Genomic DNA, 24,938 nt, shown 5'->3' with positions numbered 1-24,938 from the left:
TGGGACCTGGTGGGATGGCAGAGCTGTGGTGGGATGGCGGAGCTGGGACCCGGCACGATGGCGGAGCTGGGATGGAGCTGTCTCGCCCCACGAGCGCAGGCCCGAGCGTGGCTTTTAAACTCCTCCAGGGGTTCTGGAGGAGGCAGCTTTTCTGGAGGTCTCACTGGGGTCCCCCGACCCGCGAGGAAGCCCACGACTCGGAGCCGAAGCAGCGTCACGAACGGTTCCCCGGTCCGCAGGTGGCGGTGAGGACGGCACGGCGGTTCCGCGCGCGCTGCGTGCCAGGGCCGGCGGCGTTTCCTCAGCCCTTCCAGCTCGGGACCCTAAATCCACACGTTAAAACAAACCAAACCACAACAGAGAGAGAGAGAGAGAAGAGCGATGGAACCAAATGACTTTGCAACGTTCTTCCTGCTAGTTTCACCGAACGTTTAGTTTTCAGACTTTTTGAGGACAAAACCACTGGCTGCGGTGGTGGAGCGTCCCAGCAGGTTATGGGCCTCTCCGGAAAGCAAGCAGGAGGAATTGCAGAGGGAGAGCGAGCCGTGACCATGTGGGAATCGCGCCTCTGGAAAGGCCGAGCGGATGGGCGTGAAGAGCAGTAGACGGAGGCAGGGCCCTGCACGGCGCGGTCCGCGTCCACCCTAGCAGGCGACTAAGGTGGCCGGGCAGAGATCTGGAGCAACCAGCTCATCTTTGAACACCTACGTTCAACTAACCCGCCGCCGCGCTGCTCTACTGCCCTCCAGCCGCGCTGCGCCGCCCTCCACAACCAGCCCCGCAGCAGCGAAACGCATCTCTCCCTCTTCAATGCCGGCTCAGAGTCTTTTGCGTTGTTTGTTCGCAGGGGAGGAGGGAGGGAAAAGAAGTACACCCTGACTCCTTTCTCTTTTCAAGAGTAAAAATAGTTTGATGGGCCACGTTACTAAACCCTGTAACGTTGACTAGTGATGTGGGCAAAATGCTTTGTGCAGACGAGCAGTGGGCGGCTTTCCTGGATGGTGCGTAGCCTGAACGCGTTTGGGTCAGCAAGTAAAGAAGACTTCACTACATCTGCTCTAGATTAAGGGTTTGCTCATTTAGCAGAGGGCTGGGTTGTAAGAGGTTACTTTCAGCAGGGAAGAATTTGCTCTGGGCTGAACAGGCTCCATCGACCTCTTGGTAACATCTGAACGTCTGTGCTGTTCCTGACCTTTCGGCACAACCTCTTTGCTCCCATTCCCTAGCCGTATCCCTGGCTCTCGCTTACCTTGTGGGGCCCCATGTGCATTTCCGTAATGCTCACAGCCACTGCAGGCACGTGGAAACTCCCAGAAAAGATTCCAGGGTGGCAAGTGGGCTCCCGAGCCCAGTCAGCCGCAAGGAAGGCTTGTGGAAATTAATAATTGCAAGAAGCAAAGGCTAGGGAAGTGAAGCGCTGTGTTTTGCAGGGCTACTTTCCCCCTGGAAGGACCAAACAGAATTTTTGGATGCTTTTAGTCTTGTGCAAAGACAACAGCCAGAGTGGCAATGACAGGAACCAGAAATAGGGGTAGGTAGCTACATGTCTAGGGCACCATCCAGTTCAGCCCACATCTTGCAAAAAAATACCAGTGACATTGCTGGTGGCACCTTCAAAAATTGCAAGTTTGGTCCTGCCGAACAATGGGATTCACAAGAAAAGGCGTGGGATTTTTGAAAAAAAAATACAGGTTTGGGTCTCTGCTTAGAGCCAGTTTAGGACAGGAATCTGAAGCACTGCCATTTTCTGTGCTCATCGCGGAGGCTTGAAAAAGTTGCCCTATATTGGAAGCGGGAATTCGCTTGTCACACCACGAGCGAAAAACCAGAAGCTTTACAGAAAACAGCAGTTTTGCAAGAGTGGCAATACCCAGGCTGTCCCAGGCTCCAAGCCCTTCCCTGCAGAGCGGCGCAGGCTCCATCCCTCTGTTCTCCCTCCCAATAACTTTATCATCCGTGAGAGCAGACCACAGAGGTCTCCCCTTGCACAGTGAATTTCCTCCAGCTCCAATAGTGCTCCTGATTTACACCAATTAATTGAGAACTCAGGTCCCCAAGACACCATTACTCGTTTCAGGGAACGAGATGGGAGATTAACCTGTCTGAATTCACTCCATTGTATAATTGTGGTTTCCCTATCTGCTAAGAGCCTGGGAGCTTTGCACTTAGGTACGTAACACCTTTTTTTAGCATCTGTTTAGTGGTCACTGAGCTACAGGGAGGAGAAGAGAAATCCCAAAACAGCCCATGCCAATGGGCTGAGGAAGAGGTGCTGAGGGGACCTCAGTGCCCCGCCAGAAGAGCCATTCCCAACACTGTAGCCCCCATCACCTTCCCTGCAGCTGCTTGCACAGCTGTTTTGTATAACCTTTGTGGAGGAATTTGGCTGCATCTCCAGAAGCCCTCACAGAAGATGGGACATTAGCCAGATGGCCGACAAGTGCCCTCAAAGAAGAGGAATTAAAGCACAGAGGACCTCTGTGGATTCAGAGACACCAGCCGTAAAATGCCGAGGTGCCCACCTTGAGGGGCCAAGCTCAAAGCTGGCCAGGCAGTGAAGTGGAAGCCTCTTTCCCCAGCAGAAACCCTTTGCTGTTTGCTCTTGGGCCACAGCTGGGACCAGTCCTGGCTGCGTAACGACGATACAGGTGCAACTCTGCAATGGCAGGGGCCACCAGTCCTCACAGTGCTCACACCCAGGGAATCCCTCCTGGTACTTAGTTACTTGGCTGAGGAGGAGCTACATGTTCTCCATTAATTGCAAACAACTGTGCCAATGATCCAGCAGTTTTGCCAACGGGGAAATGAGCATGTGGAGTCAGCACTAATAATGCCTCAAAGAAACCCGGGAGCACAACCACAGTTGCAAATGAGGTAACTTGAAAGCTCAGATGAATCTCCTCCTAGCAGCTACCTGACAGCCCCTCTGGCATTTTCTCCTCTCTTAAAGCTTGGCTGCTCCCGTGCCAGCCACCACCTGAAGCAATGAACTGACTCTGCACAGAAGCATGTGGGAAACGATTACCCAGATCTGCCTGAAATCTGAGATGCACAGCTGGGCTTTGGGCAAGCAGTTACCAAACGCATGTTCAAGCTCCTCCTGGGCCAGGTGAGAGTGTCGGAGCAAGAGTCCTAGTGCCAGCACATGAGCAGCTGCTCTGGATTCAAATGCCCTTGAAAGCAAGAGAAAAACAACAAAGTTAAATGTTCAAAGCTGCTCTGTGCAGCCTAGATACTCCTGAGGGGTGCTAGAGGGCTCGGGCAATGAGCACACTGGGGCAGTTCTGGTCACTGCAAAGGGGTAAGGACAAGGCTTTGCTGTCTGTCCTTGGGCAGACCTCCCCTGTCCCCAGCCACAGCCGTAATATGCAGGGGAAGGTGGGGGCGCCTTGTTTGGAGAGCCTGGGAGAGGCTTTACAACTGCTAGTACAGTTGCACATTGGTTACTTGCAGGGCAGCATCCAGTGCAGAATGGAAACTCTGTTGGGCACCAGTAACCACACAGGAAGCAGGAAAGGGCCAACAGGGCCCCTAGGCCCCACAGGGCAGCAGCGTCCGGGGGCAGGATGGTGCTGTGACCACTCAGCCCACCTCCCAGCTTCTCTGGGGCTGTGCCTGCAGGTTTGGCTAAACGTTGCAGCAAAACAAAGGTGATTTAAACTCGCATCTTACAGCACCTTTCCTCCTGGACAGGCTGGAGAGCTGGGCGGAGAGGAACCTCATGAGGTTCAACAAGGGCAAGTGCAGGGTCCTGCACCTAGGGAACCACAGATAACCCCATGCACCAGTACAAGCTGGGGGCTGACCTGCTGGAGAGCAGCTCTGCAGAGAAGGACCTGGGAGTGCTGGTGGATGACAAGTTGACCATGAGCCAGCAACGTGCCCTTGTGGCCAGGAAGGCCAATGGTCTCCTGGGGTGCAGTGGGAAGAGTGTTGCCAGCAGGTGGAGGGAGGTGATCCTGCCCCTCTGCTCAGCCCTGGTGAGGCCTCATCTCGAGTACTGTGTCCAGTTCTGGGCTCCCCACTACAAGAGAGACATAGTGCTACTGGAGAGAGTCCAGCGGAGGGCTATGAAGATGATCAGAGGGCTGGAGCACCTGCCCTGTGAGGAACGGCTGCGAGAGCTGGGCCTCTTCAGCCTGGGGAAGAGAAGACTGAGGGGGGATCTGATCAATGTGTACAAGTACCTGAAGGGAGGGTGTCAAGGGGACAGGGACAACCTCTTTTCAGTTGTCCCGTGTGACAGGACAAGAGGCAACGGGCAGAAATTGAAGCACAGGAAGTTCTGCCTGAACGTGAGGGGGAATTTCTTCCCTGTGAGAGTGACGGAGCACTAGACCAGGTTGCCCAGAGAGGTTGTGGAGTCTCCTTCTCTGGAGATAGTCAAGGCCCGCCTGGATGCAACCCAGGTTTTCCGTGCACCGCAGCCAGCCCTGGTTTGCCGAGCGAGCTTCCCCAGCCAGACCTCGCTGCGTCACTCCCCAAGCACTCGCGCCGCGTCGCTTCCCCGAGAGCCGAGCTGGGCACGCTGCACCGGGCACCAGTGAGCTGCCTAACACCCAACACTACAGTCGACTGAAGCCTGTTGTAATACTGCCAGCTGCATTGCAGCATAGCGCCCAGGGGTGATAAAGGCTGGGAAGAGAATGAAACGCAAACAAATGCCTCATTCTTATCTTTGCTCCTCCGTAGTCCCGGCCCTCTTCCAACTGCCGCGTCCATCCCTCTGCTCTCCTAGTCCGCGTATTTCCCCATTCCCAGCCACCCTGCTGCGTCCCCTCTCAGCAGCCTCCTGCTGGCATCTCTGCTCTCACACTGCGAAGTGAGAGCGGGACTTGCAGAGTGCCCCTTCTGCCCCCAACTCCTTCCTTGCTCATTTGTGGGGCTACCTGGCGCTAAGAGAAAGACTCATCAGAGTTGCACAGTCTGACAGAGTTCCCTGTAACCACTATCAAAGAAAGAACGCTATGCTAAGTGCAGATTTATTACCTCTATAATGCAGATAAAATGAGATTTTTATGACCCCGTAGTCCTGGCAGCATAAAGCAATAATGGAAACTATCTACTCCAGTAGAGAATGCAACCTAGGAAGAAAGGGAGATGCATGGGAGGTTAATAGTGTGTCCTCAAGCACTGCCAGACATCCTCTTGCCAATCTAGCTGGATGCAAGCCACCGAGTGTTTAGCCCAGCACACTGTCCCAAGAGAAGTCTCACCATTCAGCTGCTAGATGATGCTTCTTATTTTTCACATCAAACTCCCTAGCAAGATAAAGTACAAAATTGGTCAATTATTTCTTATTTTTCTTACAGGCAACAATTCCACAACTGAGAAATGAGCCAGCATCAAGTGATGCCTAATGAACCTCATCTCTGCCCATGCCTACAATCCCAGAAGAGCTCCCTCTCTGGAACCAGGCATCTACTGACATCCCGCATCCCGCACTCCTCCCTTCACGGTTACGAGCTCAGGTTCTGAGCTGGCACCAGCATGAATCCCCAGTCGAGCTCCCAGCACTGCAGGCGTCTGGCTGCGGTGGTTACACTGCAGTTACCAGTTCTCCAGTTACAGACCAGACATGGGTTACGGTGCATCTGGGTCCACCCTCTCCCCTGCAGCGATAGGCACCGGCTAGCTCAGAAGAATGTGCAATGTCCAGCATCAAGTAGGTGCAGGTTTGTAGAGAAGAAATGAGAACCAAGCAATCATCTCTCCTTGTAATACACTCAGGTCTTGGAGTTACCCACTGTGCAGCCGCGGGTCTGTCAGCTGCCGGGTGCTGTTCAGATCCATCCCAAAGTGAATTATTCTGATAAGCACCACGCTGGATTGGAAGCGTTAGGAAACGCGATTGCAGTTCCCCTCGCGCCACGAGGCGCAGTCCTAGCCAGGCTGGCCTAGCCTGCGGCGACCCGTCGCAGCCTTGTCTCTAGCAGACCCGCGTCTTCCGCCCTCTCGCCTGTTTTGGAAGGGCGGGTGCAGCCCACCGTCTAACAGCTTATTTCCCAGGTCCAGCCGCTCCAAGCGCTGGTACAGAATCAGCCTCCCAGGACAAAACTTTCTCTTGGAATATGAGCTGTGACAGACTGAATCACGAGAAAAATGTCACCATTTTAAAAAATATTTTATTCATAATCCATTAATTAAGGAATATAAGGACAATGTCTTCTTACACTTTAACACTAAAGAATATTTGTGGAGTAAGAACAGTCTCTGAAGAAAGTAAGTTATAATTAAGTACAGCATGGAACCAAATACAGACACAATCTTAAAACAAGATCAAGTTCTGGTTACACTTCCTTATGCATTGTGTAAAAATTAAATGGAATTTAAAGTATTAGCAAGGGACTATGATAACAGAACTAAATGGCAGATTTCTGCTGGACTAAACAACTCTTTTCTAACAAGGGTATTGATTAGAAAAGACACAATGATCCCTTCAAAAGATCTATTTCTATTGAGATCAAAAACATACAGAGTTCTATTAAAATGGTTGTTTCCTTACAGAGCATATTTCACAGACTGATCTCAGAATTATTAGCTAGTAATGCAACACAATTCTCAAAACCTAGGTTATAAATTATCTCACTTGAACTATTTAAACCAGAACTTTACTGTCTGTTAAATAAGAAATCAAAAAAAGTTGAAAAGATACTTTTAGTTCAGTCATATGTTTCATGTAACAGGAAATTAGAAGAAATAAAAAATTAGAATTCTGACTTTCACAGCAGCATGGGAAATATACAGTTGTGTAGCCAAATGGTAACATTAATACTACGAAATTATGCCAGTGAGACAAATCTGACATTTTAACAACGTAAAACAACATACACCAGCAAAAAGCTGAACAGCAATAATCTTTAGTGTTACTGAAAGGAAGAAAAGGGAAAAGGGAGCCTGACGGGTAGGAACATATATTAAGTATGATGTGTAATTAAAGGTATCAACAGTTTGAGTGTCTGCGGGAAATTAAGCTACTTATTTCATGATAAAAAAATATATGCACTGGTTGTTTCGACTTTGCACACGAGACGTGTGTTATCTATTTTCTTCCATTCATTTCTTACCACGAGCCGAGACTGGAAGGGTCCAACATGTTCAAAATAGTAGAGACCTAGGGTTCAGTTGAGATAAACGAGGACATCAAGCGTTCTGCGTGGACGCTCACATAGAGAATGATTTCAGACACTTCTGCTGCTCCCCACCAGCGGAGATCTTTTGGCACTGAGGGAACTGCCCTGACCTGTGCAGCTGAGGTCTGGCACAGCAGTCCACTGCCACTGGACGTCCAGATGCTGGCATAGAGATGACAGTGGGCACTCCACTGCATCCCCCCCGAGCTCTCAAAGCATCCAACTTGGGGGTTTCATGATCAGCCTAACGTGATCCAAGTGAACGGGCCCACACTGTGCCCACTTGCTTTGGCTTCACAGACAGCCAGGCCCAGTTTTTAGGCAGCTCAACAATGGCTATAGGATCTCTAAAGCCAGTGCAGGGAAAGCAGCAGGTCTGAGGGCTCCTGGCAGCTGTAGCTCACTCCTAAATCAATTTGAACCCGCCGCTGAAATAAGCTTCTGTCCCCACAAACCTTTGTGGGGCAGACAGCTCATAACTGGTACGTGACCTGCCCCAGGTACAGTGGCATGACAGGGAGCTGGGAGGAGAGCTCCGGCAGCCCAGTTCTGTCCACTGCTGGCCAAACTCCTGCTGGTTCTGCCCTCCAGGAGCAGAGGTGCTCAGCCTTCAAAAGCTATTTTCCAGAGTATGTCCCAAGATGATGCTCAGAGAAGATGTGTCCCAAGATCTTGTAACCATTTCCTAGAGGCCACTAGCATGTTTCCAACCCATGCATTTGTTCAAAAAGTTCGGTCCAGGGAGCTCTCTTGAGTCAAGGATGCTCTGTCTGCCTCACCAAGGAACATGCAAGAAGCAGTCCTTCAGCACGCTGTTACACGTGCAGATTTTGCATGGGGGACCAAGGCAGGTGACCTGCTTTTGGAGTTGCAAGGAAGTCACCAGGAATTCCCTTAGCATGGCCCTTTCAAAGAAGGGTCCTTCTTTCTTTCTGCATGTCAGATATGGCAGTCCGGTTCGTACAGAAGAAGGGTCTGTTCCGCCACTGGGGAAGACAAGGGCTCTTCCCCAAGAGTAACTACAAACTAAGCTCCAGCTACAGAAAACTCTCCCCACTCTCTGCAGCAGGCGCTGATACTCCCAGCTGCAAGGGTTATACCTCAACAGTTGCATCCGCTCTCATATAATTGAGAATTGCCCTTATTGCCTGCAATAACCCTTCGCTGTCTTATCTGTAACCCTGCTGAGTCGTTAGTTTCCAAGCCTTGTTGCAGTGAGTTCTGAAGGTTAATTACGCACTTCCTCTGCCCAGTTACTATCTCTTGCCTTTCTAGCTCTTCGCTCTGCTAGCACACATGTGCCCACTCCTGCCTAGCTTGCTCACAAGGCACTGACTTCAAACCTCTCCGCTAAAGCCTTTCAGAGCACGGAAAGCTTTTCCAAGACTCCTCAGAGTGGGTACCAAACACCAGCCGGAGCAACAGAGCGAGTGGGATGACTGGAAATACAGCCATTTACCAGAACAGTGTGTCATGCTGGGAGGAGGAGCTGAAGGATGGTGGAAGGTGAAAAGTTTGACATCCGTCTGAACTGGGTACGTGACAGCTTGGAGGTACTCTTCTTCCGAACAGCTGGAGCTAACAGGGTCAGATGGATGATTGAAAGGACATGAGCTTCCTCATTTCAGTTGCAGACACAGGCCAGGTCCTGACGTGGTTCTGCGTGACAGAAGCAGGGATAGGGCTGCTGGTGAATCAAGTTCTCACTGCTGTAAGCACTGGTATCTCAGTCCAGACTTCAATACAAAAAAAAGTCGAGTCTTTTTCAGATCAGCACACAGCCACCCACACAGCCTTTGGGGAATTTCAGTAGAAAAAGAGGGCGCTGAACGTGTTTCCCTCTTCAAACAAATAGCCAGATCTCCAAATCCTCAGGAGAGAAGAACATTTACCAAATAGCCAATGAACAGAACAGAATTACAGATCCCAGTCACCCCTGAGGAGCCGATCCAAACTGTGGTGTTTGCAGTCAAACTCTGTGAGCCTGGAATAGGATACAGACAGGCAAGGGACAAGGTATCAAGAAGTTCACCCAGCACCGAAAGACAAGCTGAGAGACTTTTCAGCAGTAAGCAAACAGTGTTAGCAGTGGTAACTGTCAGCAACTGGATAATTTTTAAGTGTACTCTGTAATAAAATTCAGATCCTACTGCTTTAAGAGCTAGTATCTGATTTTGATTTTTAAACTCTGTGGTTCCTCTTTAATAAACACACTTTGGCCAGGACTTCCAGAAGCGCTAGAAATTATCACCTGTGCATCCAAAGTCTTCAGCTAACTCACTGCTTTCAGGAGACTGAGAGCTACTCCCTGGAAATCGGAATCATCTGAGACATGCCTACTTGGGCACAGAAAAAGGAACAGATGTCCCCGAGATCACAAGTTACTTTTACAATTGTTGGTTCTTTATTCTCTTCACCAGTATAAGCTTCTTAAAGACTGATCAACATCCGACCAGCTGAAATACTCTCCTTTGGCCAGCTCCCACAAAGCACAGAGTCCTATAGAGAAACACAGCCCAACTCTCCAGCCGTAGAAGTGCCCTACGGCAATACCTTACAAAGAAACAAAGCAAGAAAGACATCAGATCTGCAGCGCTATTCATTAAAAAATAGTCAACAACCAGTGCAAACATATTCTTTAGAAAAAGGCAGTACAAGAATAAGTTAAAACCTATAATGGACTATAACAAAAGAGTAGATCTACTGCTTTTTTTTCTCCAACAGACATGAGGTAGTTGTGTTGTTAAGGAGGAAAAAAAAAAGAAAGAGAGAAGTAGTAAAAATGCTACTCTATACCACACACTACTTCACTTTATAAAATTAAATAATATAAAGATGCTCCAAGGAAATAAAAATACATGTTGTACATTAAAAGGACAGATGTGTACCTAAAATATTAGGTACAAGAACCTATGTAAAACGAAGTCCAGGTTGGTGAAATGACCCAGACACTGAAGAAGGTTCTATATAGTACTAGTTGTTAGAGGCACTCGTAGAGTGTGTAATAAAAGGCCACTACATCAGCCTGCTAGTAATAGTTACTGTGGTAGCGTACAAAGAGCCTGATAATCATTTTAACCACGGGAGGACAGAAAAGGCTGGTGGTTACAGCTCACTGAATTTCTGTTTGTGTTGGTTTCCACCTCCTTTGAAAAAATTCGTCCCAGTGATGCAAGGCAGTAGGTAATGCCAAGGCCCTCCACGGGGTAAAGAGACAGTTGAGAAGGATCACTCAGTGTACTCTGCCTCTTTTCAGCATTAAAAGACCTCTTACCAGTCGTCATCAAGGATTACAGGAAAGTGACTGCACCAGTCTATTGCAGAAGGCGCTGTTCTTGCCATGGTTTCACATCAGACTTTGGCAGATGGCTCAATTCTGCTTCCACAAACACCAAATTACTCATTAGGTTTAGCGGGAAGAAGATAGGGCTCTTATCAATCTACCTACTGATTTCTTGAAGGTAATATGTACAGCTGACAGGTCCAAATCCTGTTCTGATGAGATGCTGTGCCTTCTTAGCTCCTGCTAGACTCAGTAAATTGAGGGCATGCAGTACCTCATACGGACAGGCCTTTATTAGTGCTTCTAGTTCTCCCATCATCAAAATCAGATTAGTTTATGCTTTAATGATTGTAGACATATGTCATGTTCTCAGATGCTGAGGATGAACTGGTTAAACCAGAATTACTGCACAGAGGGGCATCCTCCGGGGCCACAGAAAGTGATTGGCACTTGACTGGCTGTAAGTCCCCCCTGCCTTCCTGGATGGAGTCTGAATCTCCGCTCTCCACTGAATGTGGATTTTCCCCATGCCTGTGGAAGCCATTGGTGAGCCCATGAATGCAAACAGCCTCTGTTTTGCTAGTCTTTCTCTCAGTACTTAATGGTCCACCCTGGGTCTGAACCTCAGAATTGCCCTTGCAGTCCATCAACAGTTGGCCAGCATCCTGCTGGTTGCTGGGAGAGCCGGGAAGAGCCAGATCACCGGAGGGAAACTCTTCAGGCTCTTGGTCCTCAGTTTCCGTTTCTTCACTGTCCAGTGTGTGAAGCTGAGAGTCATAGTCTCTGTCAGAGGCTGAAAAATCAGAATGGACGATGACCTCTGCTTCCACTTGATGGAGGCAGGCTGGGGGGTGACTTTTCTTTGCTTCATTCTGTTATCAAACAAGATGGGGGGAGGGAGGGAAAGTCAGGTAACAGACTGCAACACAACCAAGCACTGAAGCATGTGTTCCTCTTTAATCCTACAGTGTGGTGGAATGTACATGTGCCATTATTAAGTCTATCTTGATATTCTCAAGGCTGAAGTCTTCAGAAGCATCTAAGGGATCATTATTCCTATTTCACATTTAGAACAGCAACAGACTGAATTGATTTGCCCAAGGTTTCTTGGCAGGCTGGAGCAGCAGTTCCTCCAAGCCTCTCCCACCGGGGTCAAAGACCACAATTTGCAAAAATCACCACTCCGTTTCCACGTTAAGGGTAAGATTTCTGAAGGGTGGGTGGGCAGCACTCAAAATCTGGCATGTTTCTGCAACAATTCATGCTAAAGGCCTACAGTTAAGATACTAGGGCTCCCTTCACCTTTCTGGTTTAATCTTGGCTACATATCATAAAATGTTTTGTTACACACCTCTTGTCATGGCTTGCAAAAATTGATGTAAAAATCTAGCACTTTAATTCAAAGGAAAAAAAATCAATTCTCCTGTGCAGTGTTTAAGCAGAGTCCAAGCTACTGATCTTGAAAGTTTGCTAACAAGTGGGTTATTCTATTAGATTATCATTTAATAATTTAACAGCTATACTATTTTGGAAGCTCACAAAGAGCTCTTTAGGTAATCACTGCTCAAATCCTGGGCTGGCTGTTAGCAGTAAGAAGACGATTCAAAGTATGGAAGTGGAATATCCTATGTATAATTTGTGCTTTCTGTTGAAAACAACTTTGCATATCATTTACATATTTTAACACTTTTCTCCTTTTGTTGACAAACTCTGACGGATAAGCTGTGCTGTAAATTGGGTCGTAAAACATTGTCTTAACTCTATCTACAACATTAATTACATCCTGCGTATAATTGATTTTCACACTACTATCTAGGAAGGAACTATAGGTAGGTTACTTAGAAGTATTTGTTGGGGGTAGGGTGAGGAGGGCTGAACTTACAGCAATAACCAGATAAATCTTGTGGTATTGAGTCAATCTGAGTGGATATCAGTTTGCTTTGGTGAAACTGTGTCACAGACATCATAGTCCTTGCACAAACTCTCTCAAATATGGGAGTGTGTATTTATTCCAGTGAAGAAATATCAGAAACCCCATAGAAATATCAGAATCCCCATAGATGGGGCTTTGCTCCCCATCTATGCACCCACATAAAGACGGTAAGTGCAGTGGAAATCGCTCTACCCTATCTGGAGAAGGAGTTTAAATCAACTCTTGATCTTTGACTCCTTTTATAGGCAAAAAGGCAATTCCTTCTCCAGGCAAGCACACTGTAGATCTTAACGAGCCTGTGCTGAGCACAGCAGCTCCTAACTCATTTGGCTGCTTGCTGCACGGCCACAGAGAAGATCCAAACTGGACTGCTGGTGCCTGGCTCTGGTTCCTCAGGAAGCCTCGCCAACAACCCAGCTAGCCAGCCCCGACTGCCACCACCAAAGAGCGCAGGGCACCGCACAACCCTCAAAGGCCGGCTCAAGTCAGGAGCGGGACAACCATTTTATTCAAATGGTGCCAGCCTTGCTGGCATACAGCGCCGTACCCAGGAAAAAATAAAGCCGGTAATCAGCCAACTGAAACTAGCTCAGAGAAGAAAATATTTTCTTCTGTTCTACAAAAAGGAGAAAGGGAGCGGGGGCGATAAACAAAGAAAAGCATCAGAGTACACAAGGCAGTAAACCACCAAAGACACTCACCATAACAGCATCGTAAACCAGAGCTTGTAACAAAAGCTTCTGTCCTGAGCTGGACTGGAGCTTCAGTGATCCGTTCACGGCAGAAAGAGGCTCTTTCGTGATTGCGTCGCCGTATCTGGCTACGTTGTCAGTCCAAGGCTGGTTAGCTGATTTATTCCGTGAAGACTGCAGAAGCAAAGAGGGAGGAGAAAAGACCAAATTATCACAGACACATATTCTTCTCCTCATACACCTGAAATAAGAGGCAGCTTGAAAAAGGAAAATGGAAGCTGTGCTAGACACAGTGTCAGAAGACCTAAGTTAAATGAAGAAACGTAGAAAACACATCTGCAATGGCATCAAAATAAAAGTGCTTGCTATAATGGACTGGCAGTTGCCCCATGACAACAGGCTTTGTCGCTCTACATTACATGGTCTGATGCAGAACAAGTAGGTAAGTTGCCAGCTAGTTCACAATTGGTCTTATGAGGGTCTTTCCACTGATTCACATATTTTGAGGCCAGGAGGTATATTATGGCACAAAACCTCACTTAAAAGTCCACTGAAATCAACTCCCTGCAAAGCTGCAAACAAACCCAAAGCAGCATGAGCCTACTGAAAAATACTGCCAATCTGGAAAGGAACGGGGATGGTGGAAATCTTCTGGAGCTGAATGATTGCGCTATTGCTTTGGCACAAGCAACACTGCAGCAGGAAGGACCCTCACCCGTACTGGCACAGGCACTCAAGTAGGAGTTGAGGACAACACTAAAGCGCTCGCTCCGCAGTGCAGCTGGTTTTCCTGCTCTAAGCTAGGGCCTGGGTAAAAGCCTCTGGTACTCCCCATCAATATAGAGGCACAAAATTTGGGGAGTTTTTTTTTGTTTTTTGAGGGGTTTTTTTGTTGTTGTTTTTTTTTTTTAAACAGACCACCAAGCAATTCCTAGTCCAGCTTTAAATCCCCTGGGCAACCAGTGTTACCTTGTTTGTAGATCTAATTAAATTATATGGGCTGAACACAATTTGTTCTGGGTTCTCTTGGCTTCCCCTTGCAATAAACTGTTGAATGCACACCTCTGTGTATGGGAAATGTGTGCCTTTAAGAGCTAAAATTATTTAACAGCTCAGACTATGAGTTCACAGGCACAAAAGTATTTTCCTTTCAGAGTTTGATTTTACTGGGCTGTCTTGCATTTACCTGAGCTCAGCCTGGCTACAGACTCAAACACATACCTAAATATATGCGCACACACGCTCAGATTTAAGGGAGACATAAGCCAATTATCTTCCACAGATGTTACATGCAGCCTTGGCAGAAGTGAGAGGAGGATGCAAGGTTAAAGTGAAGAGAAAATCGTGTGTGTGTGTGTGTGTGTGTGTGTGTGTGATTCAAACCCACCAACCACCTATTGCTCACTGTCAGGCAGGGAAAGCCCAGGTTTCTGCCCTGCATTTATGGCTGCTGTTTTCACAGGCCTGATCTATCCCAGCCACAGTGGCTATAGCACAAGTCCGTCGGTGATGGCAAGGAGATTTCTGACATCAGCCCGACCTTGTGTGAGTCATTTGACCTTCTTGTGCCTCAGCCCATCTGGCTGGAAATTAGGTAGAAAGGCAAGACCAGATGTTGTATGTAAGCCAGGCATTCCAAAGTCAGCTATTTAGCAAGAAGCAAATGCTACCTCATGCTGTTGGTGCTGGCAGAAGGCACACTGAAGCACACGCGTAGGCGATGAAGGGGTGCCTGAGCCTTTCTTGAGCACTCTCCATCTACCCTGACCTCAAGCACCAACGAAGCTTACTGCCTCGCAGGAGGCAGGGCACCATTACCTCTCAGCGCCAAGCAGAAGTCACAGAAGCTTTTGCCACTGCCTCAGGATCAGATCCCAAGAAAACAAGTAGTAAAGGGCCTCATTTATGTGATAGAGCTCCACAAAACTGGGACTTCCAAACCGAGATGTGGATACGAAGCATTCACTTTAGAAGCAGATGCTGGAGATAGCCTCTTTGCCATTCCTCTCTTTGCAATCCTCAACAACATATGCTGAGCCAAGAGCATTCCCTAATTGCTCCCTTTCTAGGTGGGCAATCATTAAACAACATTTTAATAGCAAGAAAGCAACCGAGCAATCACACATGACTCGCATTAAGGAATATCACTATATATATATAAATGCAAGTTCTCAAAGAACGTGTTCAATTTGCTTCTGCTGCCATCTGAAAGGCTTTCTGCAGACACATCGCTGACTGATGGCTTGTGTGCTTTTTCCAAGGAACATACGTTACCAAGCAAATACTGCCTGGAAATTTCAGAGTTGAACCTACACAAACATGCACACATGCACACAAATGTGTGTGTCCTATTATAGATGCTTACATGCATATTTGCAATCAGAGAGATCTGAGCATCACAAGCATACACACACACACAAAGCAAACTTGAAAACCTTCTTGCAGGCATCTTGTGAATACCAAAAAACGTGGAAAGGAACAGGCAGCTCTACTGCAATCCCCAATGGACCATCTGTTAGCGGAAATGTCAATCTGCCATGTTTACATAGGTTTTGATGACTCTGGGAACAGCCTGTTCAGCTCTGGCTGAAATTGGCTGCAATGAAGAACAAACTTGTTTTGTACCAGTTTGCAACTTTCAACAAACAACAAAAAAAAAAAAGAAAAAAAAACCCCACCATCAGCCACAAAACATGGCCTATATCCCACATGTTGTTCAAACACATTATGTTTAGGGGAAAAAATTCCTCTTGGGCTTAGTCTCTGAGGTTGGGCAGCTGCAATTAACTCTAGGTCTGTTTTCACCAGAGACATGAAGGTCTTGTGTGCCTGAAAGCTCTATTTTCTCAAGCAATATCTCTTAGTGTAATAAATGATGCTATTTCTTTCTACTCAAGAGGGACTACTGAATGGCTAAAGGAGACAAGAATTTCTTTTTTTCTTTTTTTTTAAACAATAGAAGAATGAGGGCAAGGAACTTCTTAATTTAAAGAAGAAAAAAAAGATCCCTTTTTGAGTTCACTGCAAACACAAGAATGAAAACTAATAAAAGCATCTTCCAGTAAAAGGTGTTTCCATTATAGCTAAATCCTTATCAAAGCAAACAAGCCTTTTAATTTTAAGCTTTTTATAGAGACTGACCGGTAAAAATGAACCTAGATCATGTTACCTTCTCAGTGACAACTAATGATTTCATGCAAATATACGAACCGAGAATGAACACGTAGGAAACGCTGATCTTGAAACCTTCCCCGTTTTACAAGGCTGGTGATTTAAACTAGCTTGAAATCTTGTGCAAAACAAGGCTGGGGACATTTCAGATGCCACATATAGCATAAAAGCTACATTTAACATACAGGCATCCAGCCAGCAGCTGGGCCTCAAAACAAGGCGCAACATAACACAGGCCTCTCCCACACCAGATACAGGAGGCTCTCTGCTAGCTGTCAACAGGAGCACAGCTCTTATCTAATATTTTTGAGAAAATATTGCGACTTTTTCTCACACACACAAATTTCAACAAGAAAATGAAAATGAAGTAATGAAGAAAATGAAAAACAGCTGGGGAGATCCAAGTTCCCTGAGGCACTGCAGCTTTTCCTCTCTGAGTCACGGGGACGCTTCACGGCAAAGGCAGTCCCCATGGGGAGGAGGCCCTGGGGACAGAGCGGGACAGCAAGCCATCAAGACTCCAGATCTCAAGAAGCACAACAGCAAATGTTTCCAAGCCAAAATGCTTGGGTTTGGCTTCATTCAGGGAAAAGCTGAGGTCTTCCATGGAGAGCAGATGCTTTTGAACACTCCCCCCCAGCCCCCATCCGCCAAATTGCTTGGCCCAAAAGCAGCAGAGAAGGAGATGTCTGGAGCAGAGCCATTTTATCATCCTCAGTCCATCTGTCAGGAGAAACAGAGCTGTATCACCAGAGCCCGTGCATTACAGCGTTATGCATAACCTGTGCTACTCAGGGCATCAGAGCCTGGGGGTCATCTGGAAGGGGAAGAGAGGAAGAGGAGAAAAAAAAAATCACTTGTCCATGCATTTACAAATCCTTGTGTGTGACCATTGGGAAATACAGAGGGAAGGAAAAGGGCCCGCTAAATGGCCAGGTTCACTTCTGCCTGTTGAAGCTGTCAGCCATACAGAGGGGCCCTATGCTGATGGCTCAGCTGCTGTAGGATTTTGCTCTCCTACAGCCAGAGACAGGGTGGCCAGATATCCCCTGTGGGATGTCCAGCAACACAAGGATTGTCCCAGCATCTCAGAACACTACTGAGTCCAAGACACAGGATTTTCCTTCTTTCTACTTCTGAAGCCACAGTACTGGGAATTTACCTACTCCCATACCATGTCAAGAGATCAGGAGGGAGATGTTAAGGTTCTTGGCCACATGAAGTGTTATGAAGGAAGCAGTCCCCCATCAACGGACTGAGAGGGGGACGCAGGAAAGAAACACCACACCCCTCCATTGCACAATTCCCCATCCGCCAGTGTTATCTGTAACAGCTCAAGAGGAATCACCGTCCTGCATTCAAAGGAACTGGAGATCTTGACTTGAAAAGCAAACTTCTCGAAGGCTTTCCCTAGGATGCTTTGCAGAAGTCGGTTCAGTTCTTAGTGCTGTTAGAAACTTCCTGCCCTCAGTCTTACTGGTCTTCAGTCTTCACCTCTGTGAAGTGACATTCGCTCACTTTGACTGTTTGAGGCACAGGCACAGTCTCTTTTTTGTGTCTGCACATCTCCTAACAACATGGAGCCTCCGGATCTCCCCTGGAATCTCAGACTGCCACAAGAATATAAACAATTAAGAAAAACCCACTAAATACTAAGTAACGAGCTGGCATGCGAAAAGCCTGCAAGCAGAGGAAGAGCTATCACTGCCACCGCCAACAGCCAGTGCTGCCCAGGCAGCAGCACGCAGGCTTCAGGCGAATACCGCGAAGCCGGAGGGCCGGCAGGCAAGGTCGCGCGGGCTTGCAGCTGCCGCTCCGGCAGCGCCCCAGCTCCACCAGCCTGCCCAACCGTGGCAGCAGCCGCAGACCAAGAGTTTGTCCCAACTGACATTTTGAGCTCTATAGTGCACAATATGCTGTTAAATAAGAGAACCTAGAGACATTTCTCACTCTTTCTTTTTTTTTTTACTGACTAGGATTGCAAGTGCTGGAGCACCTGGGCAGCCTGCCTTTGACAGGAATTTCCCTCCACAAGCATTTGCTCTTTCTTGTGTCTCTACCACATTCCTTGCTATGGGTTTTCACAGCCTCAACAACACTCAAGCATGAGAAGAGAGAAGAGAAGGCAAAACAGGCAGCTGGTCACCGTGGGGTACACGGTGGCTCCTGGAGGCGCTGGCTCCTGGCAGGTCTGCTGGGTGCTTCTGGCAGGCTAGAAGAAATGGCCACAGGAAGAAGCTATTTGCACAGGAGAACGCATGGACTCTAACACACACTTGGGCCTTAGCTAGAAGCATTTTGCCTATGAAAAGGGAGCTGCATGCCCTGAGCTGCATGCGAGCCTGATCTGCGTCTACCGTGGGAGCAGGCGTACCTGCGTCAGTCCAGCTGTGCTCGTGAGACCCGACTAACTCCCCCACCACGCAGCCAGGTCACTCACATCACACACTTTGGGGCATGCAGCTGCCTGACAACTCCAGCCGAAAGATGTTTTTGGCCTGAGCCTTTTCACCCTTGAATACACACATCAGAGTGAGGAGGATGGGGCAGTGGAGTGGAGAGAAAGAAAGAAAGAAAAGACCAACCAAAGCCAGAAACCCAAACCAAGAGTATTTTCACTTTTCCATGGGACATTGCAAGCCAACATGCAACTGTTGCAAAACAGCATTTTCCATCGCCTTGCACAGTCTGTAGGTTCTTTCTACCTAGGTTGGGAAATGACTCAGAGTATCTACTGCCAGTGCAGTATTTCTGTCATCAAATGATTCCTCCTGTATGCACTGGAATTATCTGCATTTTAGAGAGGAAGACACTCATGTACTAACATATCTAGTGACTTAGCTACGGTCATTTAGTGAAGCAGTGCCAGAACTGGTAATTAAGCGATCTTCTGACACCTCCCATCCTGCACCCTACCTGCAGGCACCCTATGCCACTCCTGTTGGCAGGACTGCCACCTGCCCGGCCCACCGAGCCTGCCAGCAGGGCTGGCTCCGGCTCCAGGCCATGCAGGTTGCACTTCCAGCTGGAAAAGGGCATCCGAGAGCACCAGGCATCCTGCATGGGAGCACATCTCCCTCCAGTGCCCACTCCCAGCAACAACAGCCTGTTGCTCCCAGCAGCCACTCTCCTGTCCCGCCTGGGTGGCACGGGTGACAACACTGCTCTCCTGGTGGCTGTGTGCCACCAGGAGAGTGATCCTTGCAAAATACAAGCCCTTTACTCTGCTGGTAAAACTCCTCAGTGAATTTAACTCCCAATAGCCTCTCCCCTCCCTCCACTCAGACTGATGGACTAAAATCCTTCTCCATCATGTCAATATAGACATTAGCCAAGAGGAGACTCGAAAGAACAGGTTTATAGAGAAAAACTAAGAGGTGAACTCTGGGAAGTTAGCAGTGTCCCCCCTCCCCTGATGGCCATCTTCACTGCCATCACCTGGAGATTGGCTGCAGAGGAACGGTCTTGCCCAGGGCCAGGCAAGCCAGCTGCAGATGGCACTGACCCTGGTCTCCCATGTCCTACCTCTTCTGCCACACAGGAAAGGCAAGGCAGGTGGTCCTCACCCAGCCCAGACGCTTGTAAGCATCTCAGCACTGTGCTCACAGTGCTGGGCTGGCCTGGCCCTTCTTCCAGAGCTGGTCTCATGCCCTCTCCTCCACAGACCCCTGAGGCTCATTCCCTGCTCAGGCCCCCTCTGTGGGGGTCTCCTCTTGCCTGAACAAGGCTACTGAGCACCAAACTGAGGACAAGGCTGGAAAGCTCCCGGGGAGGCAGAGAAACTACAGCCAGAATTGCCTTTCTGTCAAAGCGCTGATCTCTGAATATAACTCTGCCACTGCTACCCTCTGCGATGGACGCTGGGGGCCCCAAGCTCTCAGGCTAAGCCCTGAATAGCCAGGTCTTGATGCTGCCCTCTCCAGCCCTTGCTCCACAGACACAAAGACAAGAGCCCTGCTTTGGAAGAGAGATCTGGATATGCTACCCCTGGAAAGGCCTCCCAGGGGAGGGAGCGTCCCTCCTGCCCAACCTTTTCGCAGGGTATATCAGCCTCACTGGAAACATTTGTTCCTTATTTAACAGAAAGGCCTGTAGGAAATTCCTCACGCTCTTTGGCTTAGATCCAGAAAGGCAGCCACATTCTGCTGAAATCTATGGATGCAGCTTGGATGCTAATACATGAGCACCTGGGTTGGCTATGCTGCAAATTGGCTTCTTCAGCTGAGCACTGATTTGACCCAGCAGTCAGGGATGGCCATGAGAACAGGGTCAGCTCATAGGATTATTAAAAGGCAGAGAAGATGCAAAATTTCCAAAAGGCTGCACCTGCATCGCCACTAGCAGTGGAGACCTGCCTGTCAGGACTGGGCTGTGGTGCCCGTGGAGGTGGTGGGGTAACCTGAACACACCTTCCCACCAGCAGCAAGCAAGCGTATCATCGATGCAAACATGAAATCCCATGTACTCACAACGCATTCGTTTTACTGAACCTCGTAATTACTTTACATGCTCTCCCTGGGTTACAAAGAGACACATAAACAGATTAACTAAATTAGGCCAATTAAAGGTTCCCTAATGGAATGAAATGTTTCAGGCAAGCTTGAGACACGAAACAGGCAGGGAGTGAAAGACAATGCAATATCAGGCAAATCAAGCAGGGCAGGGAAAGACTACTTCAAAAAATAAAGTTCACAAATAAAAATGGTTTCACCTTTTCTTCATCTCCAAGGGTTTTCTGGTGAACAAACTATTTATGGATAAAGCACCTTTTACCTGAAACAAGCGAGTATCCTGGAAAGCAGAACACCCATCCTGGCCACCACAAAGCTGATGTCTGGAGCACAGGTGCATTGCTATCTCACACTCCACCAAGGCCAGTCCCCCAAGTGCCCTAAAGATACGGTAGTGCCCTTACTGCAGCTCCACAGGATCTCAACTGGCTGGGAGGAGGTCTCCCTTGCTCAACCTCTCAATCCAGCACAACGCTTTGAGGCTTTTTATGAGGAGAAATAGCTGTATGGATAATTCTAGGACTCCCTGTTAGTACTGGGACTGTGCCAGGGTAGGAGCAGAGACTGGATCACTAGTTAACAGGCAGTACATGGCTGTTTTCTTCAGATGCTCTTTCCCAGGCTGTTTAGTTCTCTGTGCCAGACGGCAGCCACTTTCTTACACGATTCTTACGCCATGGCAACAGGAATAACTCAGCTTTCTGCAGCAATTAAGTTTGGTAGCTGCTTGCTTTGGGACAAAGGGTCACTGTCCCCAGCAGATGAAAAGGGGAGGGCGATGGTAGAGGGATCCCAAACGTAAGTCTGACAGCCTAGACTGAATTTTGCAGTCAGAGAAGGAAACGCGTGGCTGTGCAGCAGCAGCCTACAGCCAAGATTACCAGCATTTTGCAGAGTCAGGACAGGACCAGGCCTTGGCTTCCCAGCAGTGACACACCAAGCAAAATCTCCTGCCTGGGGCAGGATTTCGGTCACCATGCGCATAGGTCATTACCTTCCTCTTCTCATGGATGGTGTCCTCAGTGAGGCTGGTGTGGATGAGGCTGTGCACTTCTGTCAGCTCTGTGATGTCCCCCAGGGGCACAGGTGCATCCTCTGAGAGCGGGGACATGAGAGATTCCAGCTCATGCGAGTCTGAGGTGGCACTAGGAGCTGCCATGCCTTGCCTGCCCCGGTGGTAGTAAGTGTGGTTGCCAGCTGCCTGGGAGTCCAGGCCTTGCAGGGCCTCCCTGAGGGAAAACAAGGAAGAGCTGGCAGGGTTGGCATCTCCAGTGAGCCTCGCAACCCTCTGCCCCGCCAGTCAAGGAACCGCCAGAAGAAAAAATCCACTCAGGACTACTCAGCCCATCCTTGTGGAAGAGCCTGGGACCAAGTTCCAGCCTCGACAATGTTGAGGAAGGAGATCCTCTACCCACATCCTACTGTGGCAGCTCTCATTGCAGTAGCCTCTCCCCAGGTGCAGTTCTCCACCCCCTTTCACTAATCCCAGAGCGGACACAAAGCATGGCACTGGAGGTAGACACCACAGCCAGCAGGTCACAAGGACAGAAGACAACGCAAGTCCCAGGGATGGAGTCACTGCTTGCTAATCTCTGTCCATCGAGAGCTGTGCCAACTCTTGTCATCTCTGCTTTAGATGAGAGGAACAATGGGAAAGGAGGGTTTGGGGGCCACTCTAGGATGAGACTTTAGAAGTTGCTTTTTCCTAGTCCTGGGGTTTGCGAACAGCTCAATACTTTTCTCAAAAACTAGACTGATTTCCAGTCGTTATACTTCCAAACACTTGTGGCTGGATTCAGATCCCTGAGAAAGCAGAGGGCTTTGGGCTGAGTTCAACCCTACTCAAACTAACCTGTCCAAGTCTTTCATCATTTTCCTAATTTGAAATTAACAAACTCTTTCCTAACATCTTCAGAGCTATCCAATCTCGTAAGTCAAACACTGCCTACACAAGCACACATAGGTAACAAGTTTTTCCCCTTTCTTTTTCTTTCCTCTCTACAAAAACAACGTTAGTCTAATAATGCAAATTAAAGTGAAACTATTGGGAAAATAAAGTAAATCAGAAAAATGACTATATTGATTATACTGATTAAAATATTTTCCTTAGTGGGCCAGCACTTCCAAGACTCAATCTTTTTATTAATTGATGTCATATTTTGTGTCCCAAACTGCCTTCCACTAAACTGCAGGGTCAAACAGCCCAAGCGAACACGGGGAAGAGGCTCAGTGTATTTCATCTCCTTCCGTATCAGCTTCCTTTACCTCCCGCAAAGGGGAGGTGACACCTACCTCTGCTTGCTGTTGCGGAAGCTGGCACACATGCAGAAGAGTATGCAGAGCAGTCCCAGGCAGACTCCCACGATGATTCCCGTGACAGAGTGGATATCCAGAACATCTAGTTAGGGAAGCACAGACATGTCATTTCAACTGTTAGCAGGAAGAAAGCACAAAGTGTCTCATGTTCCGAGAAATGTCAGCTTTACTAAAACTAATTGGTGATACCTGTATATACACACAATGAAGCTAGGAAGAAAGTATAGATAAAAAGCTAATCTCTAAAAGCTTGGGAAACTGAGGTCTGCCTTCCCCACTTCGGCAGGTATTTAATACACTCAGAGTCATAAAGGGAAAAAAGGACCGTTTAAAGCAGCTTAAAGCGAACTGGCACCTATGTGTATTCATTAACTTTATGTGACACAGGCCTAACAGAAAGGCAGCAAGGTGCAGGTTGCATGTGCTGTTCCACAGGGGTTGAGGTGGGGAAGAGAGATCAAGGTCTGCTGTGGGACAGGTCCCTGAGCTGCCTGAGGCTCGAGGAGCCGCATGTGTGAGGACTCTGCTGTGATCCTTCACACTGGCCTGCACACAATCATATTCCGCACTCTGTACACACAGAGAAGCACCACTGCTGACAACCTGCAGTCTTCAACAACACGACTCACTTTCCCCCACCCAGGACAAAGGGGAAACTCCTACCAGACAGCTTCTCCCGGAGGGTGTGCACATCCTTAACGTTTGAATAGGGCCCGGATCCCACAACTGTCTTTGCTCCCATCTTGAAGTAGTATCTGGTATCACTCTCCAGGCCATGCACTTCAGTGCTGAAGATATTTCCTGATCAAAAGCAAGTACATGCAGTTTCAAGTTTATTCAGAGGGTTGCAGCAAAGCAGCGGTGGAGTTCTGTTGGATCCTCAGAAGTGACAGATTTTATGCCATGTGCTCTAAGAGATAATTCATACACCCCTTAGAAGTTAATGAATTTTCTGCTTAAAGAGCTGATACAAGGCTACATGTGGTGCTCCTGGCATATGTTCTCCTAGGAATTACTGGCTGGTAGCCTGTATCCACAGGACATCTGCAGGATGATAGTGGCTGTTTCAACCCCAGACATGTATGGTTTCCTATCTCACAGCAGCCATGCTCATGGACTCTCCTCTATGACCAGGAGCAAGGCCCAGTGCAAACCACTAGAAAGGTGGCAGCACAAGCTCCTTGAATGTATATTTGTATGTGCTCAAAGGGAGGCCAAAATCAAAGCCAAAGATAGAGAAACACTAACTTTTAAGGCTAATCAAAATACATTTTAAAGCCTTGACCAATTTAACTATGATTCCATCTACCAGGAGTCAGGGCCCATTAAGCCCAGTTCTTTGAGTGTCTGCCCCTGTGATAAGCCACTGAGGCTGTCTGCTTCAAACAAAGCTTCTCAGACAGGTCTCCGCTGTCTCTAACATCTGAGCTGAGGAGACTGAAGACAAGTATTTGCTCAGGTTAGAGCATTCATGGGAGGCTCACCTTCACGTGTCAGTAAGGTCCACATGTCATCGGGCTGCGTGTTGTTGGCATTGTACAGGATGAGGTACTCCACGATGATGCCATTGGGCTCAGCAGGGGGACACCAGTGCACCTGGACAGCATAGGGGTTGAGCGGGTGCAGCCGCAGGTCAGACGGAGGAGTTGAAGGACCTGGCAAATACAGGTAAAGACTTGGCGTGAACAGTAGAAATGAGGAGGAAAGCATTCAACACACAGGGCACAATGACTGCTCTGCCTGCTGTGAATCCTTTTCAGTGGTGCCACAGCCGTGTCTGCAAGCATGAAATGAAGAGTGACCTGGGTGGCTACACATCCCATCCAAATCCACTGTGAAGAGCGCAGAGGGGAGAGCGCTGAGCCCAACACAGGAGATGACATGAGTATCTTGGCCAGC

General features: G+C 48.3%; 1 protein-coding gene across 1 annotated transcript in view; it reads right to left on the bottom strand.

Annotated features, from left to right (window-relative positions):
- Positions 1 to 10,596: 10,596 nt before the first annotated feature.
- The window catches only part of IGDCC4 (immunoglobulin superfamily DCC subclass member 4), a 102,994-nt gene continuing 88,652 nt past the window's right edge, over positions 10,597 to 24,938 (bottom strand). The window contains exons 15-20 of the mRNA XM_062583843.1: positions 24,524 to 24,694; positions 23,703 to 23,840; positions 23,016 to 23,121; positions 21,718 to 21,952; positions 13,051 to 13,215; positions 10,597 to 11,288 (exon numbers count right to left, since the gene is read on the bottom strand). Coding sequence (XP_062439827.1) covers positions 10,758 to 11,288; positions 13,051 to 13,215; positions 21,718 to 21,952; positions 23,016 to 23,121; positions 23,703 to 23,840; positions 24,524 to 24,694 — 1,346 coding nt within the window. The 3' untranslated portion in view covers positions 10,597 to 10,757. The remainder of the gene's footprint in view (positions 11,289 to 13,050; positions 13,216 to 21,717; positions 21,953 to 23,015; positions 23,122 to 23,702; positions 23,841 to 24,523; positions 24,695 to 24,938) is intronic.

The sequence above is a fragment of the Rhea pennata genome, chromosome 10 (genome assembly GCF_028389875.1).
Source record: "Rhea pennata isolate bPtePen1 chromosome 10, bPtePen1.pri, whole genome shotgun sequence".
Taxonomy (NCBI): domain Eukaryota; kingdom Metazoa; phylum Chordata; class Aves; order Rheiformes; family Rheidae; genus Rhea; species Rhea pennata.
This window is presented reverse-complemented; position numbering and strand designations above follow the sequence as displayed.